The sequence below is a fragment of the Poeciliopsis prolifica genome, unplaced genomic scaffold (assembly GCF_027474105.1).
Source record: "Poeciliopsis prolifica strain line A6 unplaced genomic scaffold, Auburn_PproV2 SCAFFOLD015, whole genome shotgun sequence".
Classification (NCBI taxonomy): Eukaryota; Metazoa; Chordata; class Actinopteri; order Cyprinodontiformes; family Poeciliidae; genus Poeciliopsis; species Poeciliopsis prolifica.
Window position 1 is genome coordinate 5303818 of NW_026562390.1, and position 13307 is coordinate 5317124.

The 13307-nt window shown below is 36.2% G+C and overlaps 1 protein-coding gene across 1 annotated transcript in view; it reads right to left on the reverse strand.

Annotated features, from left to right (window-relative positions):
- The window catches only part of mmp17a (matrix metallopeptidase 17a), a 97025-nt gene that overhangs the window by 43286 nt on the left and 40432 nt on the right, over positions 1-13307 (reverse strand). Inside the window, exons 3-4 of the mRNA XM_055040609.1 lie at positions 3424-3556; positions 1489-1624 (exon numbers count right to left, since the gene is read on the reverse strand). Coding sequence (XP_054896584.1) covers positions 1489-1624; positions 3424-3556 — 269 coding nt within the window. The remainder of the gene's footprint in view (positions 1-1488; positions 1625-3423; positions 3557-13307) is intronic.

Consider the following 13307-nt stretch of genomic DNA (forward strand, 5'->3'; position numbering starts at 1 on the left):
ACTGTAAGCAAGCTTGTTATATTCCCTAATCTAGCACTTATGCTGTTAATCATATAGAAAATTTAACTCTATGTAAATAACACCCTAGAAATAAAAAAATAAATAAAAAAATGATGACGGTGGTAAGATTTTTCTCAGCTATGCAACAATAATGAGACTTAATGAAAATGTTTGCATCCTAGAGAATCTGTCCTTTCTACAATGGTTCTTTCTGAGTGTGTAGGTGTGTAGGCGTGTGTGTGCTTGTGTCCTACACAACTTGTTTTTCTCAGATGGTTGATTGCGCTGAGCACATGTGTATTTCTATATACTGCACTGATTTTGGCAGCCCAGGTGGACACACAACCCACAAGCTGGAAGACGCATGAGCTTCCCGCAACCCGTCTCCCGGCGTATTCACCCCTGACAGAGAGCATGTTCATCAGCCAATCTGTTAAACTACAAATTTACATAAGCATTCAAGTTGAACATCGATGGCGACGTATTTACAGATATTAATACCAACTGAACGGTTTTGCACTTTGTCATAATATAACCACATTTGCTGGTATTTTATGTGATAGATCAACACAAAGCATAAATGTGAAGTGAAGGGAAAGTGACATATGGTTTTTAAAATGCATTAGGTATAGAAATCGTTAAAGGTGAAAAGGAGGTTATGAGAAAAATCAATACTTTTCAGAATCCCCCTTCACTGCTACTACAGCTGCACTGATATATTTGCCCATTCTTCTTTGCCGAATAGCTCAACCGCAGTCATATTAGTCACTTTTGGCACGATATATCAGATTTTGCTCTGAACTTGGCCATTTTAAAACATATCCTGTGATTTAAACCATTCTAGTTGTGTTTTTTGGGTTTTTATTCATGTGAAGGTGAACTTCTGTCTCAAGATCTTTGCAGCCTAAAACCTTTCTTTCAGGGTTGACCTGTATTTAGCTCCATCTTTCCTTCCATCACCTCTTACCAGAGCTCCTGATGAAAAAAGAAGTCTGTACAGCATAATGCTACTGCCGTCATGTCATGGTGGAGCTAGTGTGATCAGTGCAGTGTACAGTTTTAGTTATTATTTTATTTTGATTTCTCATCAGATCACGTCTCCTTTGATATGCAACAGTTTGAGATGAATTATACAAAATATAATTCACATTATGTCAATACTATTGGAATGGCCCCTGTGCACAATTGATACTGCTTTACAACAGATGGTAATAAACACAGAAAACCAAAACTGAAACAAACAATTGAATGATAAACTGTAGATCAAAGAAAAAGAACAAAAAAAAAAAAGAAAAGAAAAAATTAAGTTGCTGAGCTGCAACATGGTAGTTGGTCCAAACACACATCATAGAGAGTCCACAAGGAAGAAATAATATGATGCTCCATTTTGAATTCTTTGTAACCTTTGGTTATTATCGAAGGATTATTTAACTGAAATGTTTGGGTGAGCTAATGGTTTCATGTCGGCTGATCAAAAAATGTTCCTACCTCCAAGACAGGTGCCTCTTATTCCATTTGTTCTGTGTATTCAAGCTTCGTTTCCTGCGCCCCGCCGTCACGTTGGGATCAGAGACATCTGGCAGAGAGCATCTGGGTGTTTTCATTAGACCCAGTGTGGCTTGGTCTGAAGGACAGTGAAGGTGAGAGAAAGTCATTAAAAACTAAAATGACATTCCCATAATAAATAAAGAAAAACAATAACTTTATAATCTCCACTTATCGTGCCTTTAAAAAGTGTCCATAGCTCTAAAGTCTTAATCACATTTTGTCATTTTACAAGCAACAACCTGAATGTAGTTTTTTGGGATTTTATGTGCTAAAAGTAGAAGGTAAATAAGGTACATAGTTTTCATTTTATTTTCAAATTAAAACTGGAAATGTTAGGAATACACTTTTATTTTTTATCTCTGATAATGTAGGTGATGCAGAGATCTACAGCTAAGGTGGAAGACAGCTATGAGTCATGCACTCCACAGATCTAGCCTTTATAAGAGGGAAGCAAGAAAGCCACTGTTGGGGAAAATAAATTGTTTTCAGTTTGCCACAAGCCACATAGGAGACACAGCAAGCATTTTAAAGAAGGTGGTGTGGTTGGATGAGACCAAATTTGAACTCATCAGCATGAAAACAACAATGTGACAAGGAAACACGGTGGTGGCTCCATCATGCTGCAGGGAATATTTTCTTTAACAGGGAAGTATGTCTGAGTTGATGGATCGATGGGTGGAGCTAAGGAAAGGGAAATGCTAGGAGCAAAGTTGCTTGATTACAAAAGACTTGAGAGTAACAAAAATACTTAGAAAAATGGAGAACAGTTGTAATCATATTCATCTGTAGAATGGTCCAGTTAAAGTTCAAACTTAAATCTTAATATACATCTGTAGCCAGATTGATAAAAGTGATGTCCAAAGATGTCCCCCATTCAGTCAGACCGATCATAAACTTGCATCTGTAATAGAAGCAAAGGACGGCTGAAGACGGCAAGTTTTTCATATTTTTATTTGTAAAACATTTTGAGAACCAAGTATCATTTTTCTCCCACTTCCACGTCATCTATTAAATAAAATTCCAGTAAAATACAAGCATATACATATTCAACAGATATAAATACTTTTATGAAGGCACTGAAAGAGATTCAATGCTTTTAGTGTCTTTGGAGATAAATGCATCCGATCTGCAATCACAGGTGAACATTTTCCTTATTTAGAATTGGCTGCACCAGTAACCCTGGCAATTCAGGTGTTCCTATGCAAACGTATGTACATCAACACAATGTATTTTACACCCATTTAAGTGATAAACACATAAGCTCTTGAAGATATCTGCTTACATGTGCAACAAAACTCTTTAGGGTGTCTGCCATTTAGAACATTATTTTTTCCCCAAACCTCTGCAACTCAAAATTACTCACATCTACTCTCCATTACTGTATATGTGGGAGATAAATAATGGCACTGTTTGCAGAGGAGGGTTGTGGTGCCTATGAGTGAGTAAGACTGCCAATGCGAAGTGCAGGAAATTATGAGAAGAATGCATGGAGAGAATTGGAGAATGCATGCTAATCAATATACTGTTCTGTTTCCCACGTATAAGCATCATTAATCACATACAGTACGCACATGGAGGTATTGCCATTCTTCTCTCCCCCTCTCTCTGTGACAGCAAGTGTGATTCATGTTTACAAGCTCTCCTGTGGTGGGTAGACAGCTGTGCAATGCAATACTACCCAGTAAATAGAACCCAAATAAATATTACCTTTCAGTGTTTTGTCTAAGATATATTGATTCAGTTCCTTGTGAAGCTACTCTCTGTGTTTTTGTTGTTATATTTGTACTTCATTTTACTGTTACTTAGCTTGACAGCCTCTGCAGTCTCATATTAAAACAGATTGTGCATGATATATCCGAACGCCCACAAATGTACCTAATACTCCAGTTTCCTTCAGTCCTCCAAACTTCTGCATGGCTTTGATGGCCTTGGTCAACGCCTCTTTGGTCTGCAGCTGGCCGGTTACCGGGTCGGGGGGTGGGAGATAGCCAAACCTACTCAGCCAGTCCTGGAAGAGAAATAGCAGCAGACACACTTGATCACATAAATAGCTTTTTAAGTTCACAGTGTGCAGATACTATCATTATGGATGATTTTGTGTCTGAATACAGTCGCAAATGCATTTTTTTTAACCTTAATATTATGATGGCCCAATAGAAAAGCGCGATAAGATTCTATCTCCCATTAGAAGAAAACCAAGAGGTCTCAATGTGCTGACTCCAGCCTCAGCTGACTCCTTGTAAAGCTCTTCCAAATTCTTCAATGAATTTAGCTTGACAATCCTCTCACAACCACACCACAGTAATACATTCATTTAAGCAAAAGAAGGCACAACCAAGTATTAAATACATATAGCAAATAAACCTGATTTTACGTGATATTTTAGATTTTTATGATCTGTAAACCATAATGATAAACATTTCAGGATATAACAGTTTAAAATAGCTCACTCTATGTCTGACAAATCTATGTAAAATGACTATTTTTGTAAACTTTTCCACAAAATTCAAATTTTTGGAGCTGTACATGTAGAACAGGATAAAGGCAGCTCTTAAATTTAAAATCTTTACTGTAGTTTGTTTATGACTTTTTTAGTGTGTTTTTTTAACACTTAATGTTAACCAAACATTTAATGTTTTCTTAATTTATTGTGAATTAAGGAAAATTCACAATAAATTCAAACTTGCGCAGTTCTATTGTTCAAATAAACCATGTTTACACATGCACACACGCTCAAACTAAACTGACTGACCCTGTGCAAAATAATTTGGATTCAGCTTTTCTAACAAAACTCCTTGTGTCAGGCAACACTGAATACAATTTCCAGTAGCTGAAATTTTAAATGTTTGGTTTTATTGTCAAATCTACAAATTCTCTCAGTCTGTCTTTTTTTTTCAAATCTCTCAGATTTGCCCATGAATTGTTAAATGTGCAGCATGACAAACATGATTTTACTCTTCAGTTACAAAACTCTGAGTTACAAATGTTTTCACCTGAAATCACAAAAATTACAATGAACAGAAGGAAGAACAAGATATTCTGCATTCTGCTCTTCAGAGACAGAAAATATTCACCGATAGAAGACAAAGGCAAATGCTGCTGTCCACAATGAGCAGAAAAATAAATGAATTGATATTTTTGTTTCTGCATCAGTAAATATGGTGAAACTATACTTTAAAATAATTTAAAACGAGTTTTTACGAGATACGTAGAAATCAAACAATGTCTTTGTGTAATGTGTGTGTCCAGACCGTAACTTTCTGCTTGATGTCTTGAGACACAGTCATAGCATTTCTAGCCTTTAACAGCCCTGGGACCTAACCAGGATGTTTACAGTTCTTTTTTCATCCTCTGGAAACAATATTACATCTTTTACTACCTAGGTAAATACAACAGAGCTACTCTGGCCAGTAAAACTAAAGCAAAAGTCAATATAAGCACAGTGCTCTTAAAATCTGTGTTTATGCTAGGCGATTACAATATTTATATGAAGGCTGGAAACATGAATGAAGATAACTACAGAGTTTAATACACACAAATAATTTAATTTCCGGTTAAGCTATGGACACAAATTTCTTTAACATTGAAAAGTGATCCTTCTTTCAGAAAGTAAATGATAAGTCAGCAAAAAAAACAAAACAAACATACAAAAAAAACACCTCGGCCATACATAAAACATATATATATATATATATATATATATATATATATATATATATATATATATATATATATATGTAGCTTTCATATTGCAAATGTTCTAATACCAGTAGAGAATCTAGAGTCTATTGTGCATTATGCCACATTGCAGCAGTTGGCCAAATGCATTAATGTCTAAATTTTAAGATCAATGGGGACTGTGAAATAGCACTGATACTAATGATGCCAAAAAACCAATGAATTCTGGGAAATTAAATAACACTACAGGCCATGTTTGATTAGCATCCCTAAGTAAAAAAAAAAAAGAAGAGGAGGAGGGAAAGTGCATTATAATTTTGATTATGTAAAACACTCTTATTGACATTTTATGTATTTTTAATCTGGCACAGACACAAGGAACAGAGCAATTTCGACATGACACAATCTTAATAATTTTGTCTCTTGTTTTTTTCACATTTTTCTGCAGGTGTGGAAGCAGATTTCTATAGTGTTGACTGGTATTATTGCTTAAATGTCTCTAAATATTTTACTCCTTTCTTCTTGCCTTCGATTTGTCTCTATTGCATTTGAAATAAACACAAAGCAATTTCTAATAATGTTGAACACATATATGCATATCTTCATATCTTATTTTGTCAAATTTTGCATCACTTATTCAGAGAATGTGAGAAACTGAGGGCATGTGTATGGATCACTTTGGCCTTCTGAACCAGGAGCTCGTTTTCAATATAAGTGTGAGCTCTCATGCAATGCATTTCCTTCTACTCACATTGTAATAATCATTTTCAGAAAGTAATGAGTGTAATTTGTGCCCTAGTTCCCGTTCGCAATGCAGCACAAAGCCATGCTAATAATATCAAAAGAGGCATATCAAAAGAAGAGTAGGTGTGATTGGAGTGGCTCACTCTGCCACCTGAAACAACTAGAGTTGCATGACCTCCTGGAACTGTGTCAAAAAAGGACACGTCCTTTAAGAAACATAGACGCAAACAACTATTCAAAGCAATGCTTAAAATACAACATTCTTGCCTCTCAGTCTCAAAAGAGGGAGAAACATTTACAACCAACTTCCAAGCTTGCTGTCTCTGTAAGAACAGTCGCTTTCATAAAATCTTTCAGAAACTCTGCTCAGTTTGGCAAAGAAGTATGGATGTTTTTGTTTTGTTTTATATTATTATTTCTTGTCAGGGTTACAGAGGAAAGCAAAAGAACATGAGTTACTGTGAAGATGACTTTCAAGGTTCTTATTTTGCATTTATTCAGAAGGATGTTCAAGGAACAAATAGTAAGAAAAAAATTCTGCTTAGAACATGAGAATGATAAGATTTCCTGTGCATCAACAGTGCCCTATAAAAGTATTCATAACCCTACAAATTTACTTTGGATTTTAAGACAGATTAGGAATCCATAACACATATTTCAGAAATTTAGGGAAACAAATATATGGTTTTTAAATTTTTCACTAATGAAATTCAGAAAAAATTATGTGCTGTATTTGTATTCAGTCACTCTATGTCAATATTTGGTGAAGCACATTTCACTTCAATTAAAGCTGCAAGTTTTTTGGCATTGTCAGCACTAACTTTCCACACTTTTTTCCCCAATTATTCTTCTCAAACTAGTAAGCTAGTTTGAGATCCATCCACTCTTAGAATAGAGAGCTGTTACATTCTTAATTGAATTTAGAACTGGAATTTGACTATGGCATTGTATTACATCAATATACTGGTCTTAAAACAATCAATTGCAGTCCAGGCAACATATATATTTCTTTTGAGATGATGCACAGGTTTAACATATTGCCTTGCACAACATATTGCATGTTGGGCAAAATGTTTAGTTTTTGGGGTGGTATAACTCGAGCATCTTCTTCAAAAAATGTCCTCTGTTACTTAAATAGCTTCTGGATTCAAGCTTGACTTTTTTCCAACATTGGTTTTCTTCTTGTCATTCTTTGTGGAGTGCAAGACTAGTGGTTTTATAACATTTTTGTTTCTGTGTTTTTTTAAATGGCTGTGAATTCAAGTTGCTTATCCTTCTTGTGTATAATTTTGTGGCACGTGTGTTCTATTAAATTTTTAAGGCCTTCTACCACACCTGCAGATATTTATAAACTGGCACACATCTGAAGCCAGTAAAATACTTTATTCATTGGCATACTTCTCACTTTTTTTTTTTTTTTTTTTTTTTTTTTGCGTGGTCTGTAGGATCAAACCCAAATCAGATTTGTCATATTGCATATTGTCACAAAGACGTGAAACGGTTCAAGAGTTCTGAAAGCGTCTACAAGGCCCGATCATTGTAGGCTCTCATGTCTTGATCAATACAATGGATGTGGTTACACTTCACTGCTGGAAGCAAAACCCATTTTATACAGTAACTGCTCTACAATATCACTAATAAGCCCTCCTCATTGTGCTTAACTTTGCACTCCAATTTTTTTCTGAATTCACATAGAAACCAATAGTAGGAGATGTGTCTGTGTCCCAATGTGTGCTTCAAGGAAGGCCTGATTTTTGGGATCAGATGCAGCACTAAAGTATCCAGGGTGATGAGCACTGCCATGCTTGCTCTCAGATTCATGCAGATGTGGAACTTGCTTTCCACACTATTGGCTTTAAAATGCAAGAACAATCGCCTTCCATCCTGCGCTTCAGGATGTCCACAGAGATGAATACAAAGTCCCAAACAGCCAAACTGAAACAGAAATGCACATAAACAAGTCTGTCATATGTTTATTTCTTTTTTAGGGTTTGCGAATAGAAATTTCCCCCCAATAATAAAGCATAATAAAAAAACATTAACAACAATGCAAGTACCCGCTTAGGTACACTCAATCCACTTTCTAATGCCTTCAGAAATGCTAATTATTTTCAAAATTTTTGCATGAATCTCCAATCTGAGACTAATCCAGGACTCAGTTTGGCCTTTCCTTCACAATGCAGAAAAGTGAGAGTTTGAGAGCAAACAACATGGAAACTGTAAAGCTGAAAAAAAAATACTGAAAACTTTCAGTTCAGATCTGACCAATATGTGTTTGGCCTTCATGGTGTTTATTGGAAAGCGGTGCTCCACTGTGCTGTGCTTGAGTATTGAGAGCAAGGTCGTTGTTCTACACCAAGAAAACCCCCAAGTTACCATCATTAATCTTACTGTCAAAAGTTTACTTCCGAAAATCCGTCCCATGGAACAGAGACACAGTAACAAAAACGGCAGTAAAAGCAGATGAGTGAGACAGATGCAAAAGGGAGGATAGAGAAGAAAGACACTGAGTGAAACAAAAGGAGATCTCTTGAGTCTTAACATCAGCGTATGCTCAAGGGAGCGTTCTGTTGTACGGCCTTGTAAACATCAAACAGAGACCACTGACTATGATTTCACACACCACAAGAGAGAGCGGGCGTGTGTAAATGCAAGTCATGCAGGAGGAACATCAATAATGCGGGCCAACAAGAAAGCAGACAAAACACACAGAGATGCTCTTATCACATACACACACCAATGCAGGCTATTATGCTTTCTATTGATCTGGCTCTATATGAACTACCTAAAACACGTGGTGTTTCAATGAAAGGAAGAACAGCAGGTCAGAGATCAGCTGGTAGCTGCACCACCCAGGTTGTGTTACAATGCCAGCTATGAGGAAGTACCCAACAACTTCTACTATGCGGCAGCTAAAAGAAGTTCCACTGGCTGTTTTTATTACTTTTTCCATCATTAAAACCTGTTTCCAATTCAGCAAACTCTTCCAAAAAAACTCAATGCAAAGTCTTGTTCCAGTACAATGTCTTTACCAGCCATGTTTTTAACCAACAAATGCAGGAGGTTGGCTGTGAAGCATGAACTTTAGTTTTATTTGCAGTTTATTTAGTAGTCAGCTTGACTTTTATTAAATCTACAAAAAATGAAAATAAATTTAAAAAAATGTGCCAGGGGAAATGTTTGTTTACGCTGGAATTTGATAGAGAGATAAATAAGTTTATCTCTATAGAAATCCAGACATAGTAAATAGTACAGAACAAGTTTTGTCCAGGTAGGAAAATTGCCTGCATTTTCTTCAAAAGACCTGATCTATACTTTACACTGACTCAGATTTTCCAAATAATTCCATGAGAATATAAAATTTACAGGAATCTGCTAACAATGCAACCATTTAGAATTCAGAGCAGTTGATGCAAAAATAGAAGTGAAAAACATTTTTATCCCTAATTTTATGATTAAGTCCATAAATAAAAATAAATCAATACATCTGCCATCAGAACATAAAAGGTTTATTGAATGATTGTTTAACTTTAAATGCCAAAACATTAAAATGGAGATTCTGCTATTGTAGTTTGCTCATCATATTTAGATCATTTCTTTATCTAGCTCTACCTAAGCCTTATCAATAAACTTTATGAGGTTCTGATCTAATTAATCCTAGCCCACTTTGCTCCCGGTATGTATGGATTTCTTGAAAATAAAAAAAATGGAGTCGGTATCAAAGTACTAATCTGAGGTTCACCATTGTTTCTTATTGAAAAAAAAGCAGAAACCCCAAAGATGCTGAAACATCTATGCTAGGGACATCAAAATACTAATACAAATTTTGAGGATAGCTTGTGAATTTTCAGCAACAGATATGAAACTTTTCTTCATGCAGTCAAAATTTTAAATTCAGATAACATTTACAACTGATTTATTGCTGCTTTTGTCTCATGCATGTTCTAGCACTTTATTTTTTTTTCTTATATCGCCACTTTTGTTTATCCTATTGCATCCTTGATCATCTGGAGACCCATTTCCAATGCTCCCAAGTGGTCAAATAACTACTGCCAGAAAATAGGCCGGTCTTCCCTGCTGTTGGAGCCACTTCTAATGTTTGTCAACCCATTGTGAGTATATCTTCATCTATAAAACACAGCATCTGGATAGTGTCTCATGAGACTAAGTAATGGTATTGTTTGATGGTCGTTCCTTGGAGTTTTTTGATTTGTTCAAAACTCCACCCTGTCTGGTTTAGTTGGAGACTAAACTGGATGTGCTACAGCACCAGATGTATAAGAATATGATGGAGTGTTATTTATTCAAAGCTGTGAACCTTTGTGAACCACTGAAACACAAGACTTTGGCGGGTGTTTTTTGTGATATCGTTCTCTCGAAATGTGTGCTTTTATGTGGATGAGAGGTACAAACCCAAAATGAATATGCATAGTTTTCCAATATATATTACACAATCAGATTAAGTGCTGGATTTTTCATAAAATTTTAATACAATGTGGATGGACATGTTGTTCTTTCTACAGGGCAAAAAAGAAACACAGCTGGTGCAACCAAAGCAGTTAGAAGACGCGCACATTCTGTTAGTGCATCTTTCTCTCTGCTTTAAACATATTTTACACTGAATAAACAAGCACGACTTCAATTTCTTTGCCTCAAGAAACATATTCATGCAAAATATCAATGCGCTCTGTTCCTCGACCATACAGACATTTTCCTCCTCGTTTTTTTCACCTCACCCCCCCTTGCACTGACTCAGCCTTGCTCCTGCACATCTTGACATGAGGTCAGTCAGTACAGGCCTGATTTGAATCAGTTTCCTATTAAACAGAGGCACAGGGGGAAAGAAAATAAACAGAGTGGAAAGAGGGCTGGACTGATGAGAACACAACAATGAGCAACTGAGAGACAGCTGGACCTTCTTGCCACCCCCAGGTCAATGTAGAGAAAAGAAACAGAAGATCTCTTACAAAAGCAGTGCCGAAATTTTAGAGTGAGATGGATGTGATGTGGAATGATGCAAAACAACAACACAGGAAGCAAATATGTTATTCTGAACTGAAAAATACAAAAATACCAGAATTTAGTTAAGAATAACAGTCAGAATAGTCAGTGTGTGATAATAATAAAAGAGAAAACTTCAGAGTCCCTCAGCATTTGTTGTGCGGTGGGTTTTAAACATGTGATTTAATTGGACTGCTAATGAGACAGTTTGATTCAGGAAAGCTGTTTGAATTTAGAAAATCATCAACACAAGATAACGGAATGAATGTGAAACTGCACACAAGCTCACAAGCCTGTGATTGGCAAAAAGATATTTATGTTCACTTTTATCGTAAATAAACCCTTTACCTCATATGATCTCCACATTTGCCAAAACCATCTATACAATATTCTAATTTTCTTGAAGTATAAAGAACCTGCCTTAGAGCATTTATATGCCAGATCGAGAAGATAGTGTTTGAAATGGATTACAGAAAGCATGAGAGTGAAACTGAACCAACACAGAGCTGATTTCCCAGCGTAACGGTGCTCACTGCCCGACTAATGCAAGACATTTACTGCTTCTTATAAGTTAGCTGCAAAAGCATTGCTTCAATATTGTCGGGTGAATGACTGTATATTTTCAAATGTTATGCATCAGAGAACTAAACTGTATGTATAAAGCTGCAAAATTGCTCTCTATGAGCTATAGCTCCATACAATGCAATACCAAACTCCAAGCAGGTATACGTTATGGCCATTCAGGATAAAATTTCTCATTTATCACACTGAAGAGAAGTGGGTTCAGACAATGGTTCAATTTTTTGGGCATTATTGCTATTTCAATCCAATGTTCTAGATAGGTGTTACATATCTGCCAGACTGTTTTTTCCCCTTCTTTTTGTTTCATGTCTCTCCACGGGTTCAGAGTGAAAACTGGTGCCAATTTGCCCTGATTGGCTCATGGATTTGAGAAGAACCAATCAGGACCCAAGCAGGTCTCTTGTAGGTTTGTGGACTGGGTAAGTCTGTGGTATCCTGCACATTCCTATCACATCAGTTTCTTTCTGTTAAACACAGTAGAAAAGTAGGTTGGTGCCACCCATGTGCTGTTTTGGAGAGCCTTTTTGTTAGATCAGATTAGCAGGGTTTTCTTTTCTTTTAGTTTTCACTTAATGTAGATTATAGATAGGTCCTGTTCATTTTTTTTTTTTTTTTTTTTTGATTTTGCACAAGCTATCTGTCCCTTTTCCCCTGTAGTTTGTGCAACCTTTTGGGATTTTTACAAAGAAAAATAAATCCTAGTTTTATACATCTACATTATTTGCAGGTTTGACCAGAAACAACAAAAAGTTTGGGTTATTTTGAGTTCGTGTCTTGAAAACAAAACTTATATTTCAGAATTACACAGCTTAAAATGTTGGCAAAACACTGGATATGAAAACACAGTCAGTGTTTCTGAATGGATGCATTACATTATTAACTTGTCCATTTTTGACATGTCAGTCAAGTTGAAGATGTCAATTTTGGAGGAGATTGCTACGTCTTGTCCAGAAGCCTCTCATTTCATGATGTTAATAATGTTCTACTAGCTTGCATGGCAGAGTTGACCCCTGGCGGTTCCTAGGGTGATGCAAAATTGCAGGCCGTTTTCTGTTAGCAGTTTAAAAGAGTCATTTCGACAGAGAAAATTCCAAGAGTTGTGAAAAAACATCCAGCCAGAATAATGCTGGTGGACAGTAAATGGCCTGTACTTCTATAGCACTTTATCCAGTCCAGAAGACCCCAAAGCACTTCACACTACATTCAGTCATTCACACACACATTCACACGCTCATGGTGGCAAGCTACTGGATTGTAGCAACAGCTACCCTGGGGCAGGCTGACAGAGGAGAGGCTGCCATGCACCAGCGCCAGCAGGCCCTCTGACCAGCAGGCAGGTTAAGGGTCTTGCCCAAGGACACAACGACTGAGCCTGATGAAGCAGGAATTCAAACCCCACTGATTAGTTCAAATAAGTAATTTCAAAACTAAAATGGCATTCCTGACTGGAACTAAATAATTGTAGGTTTTTCTTATATACATGTATTTGTTTCACACTTTTTTTCTCAGTTATGCCACAGATTGCGACAAATAATGAGTCATGTCCATAATCTTTGAAAAGGGAAACATTTTTTATTTTATTTTTAGTGTTAGAAATTTGTTTAAATTAGCAATTTGATCAAGTTGCTAAAATGTGAAGTTGTAAACCATTAAAGATGAAAAAAAAAATGTTTTCATTAGATGAGGGACTTAGAATGCCTGGATTTTTTGTTGTTGTTTTGTTTTATGATACAATGGAGAGATTGCAAATCGAT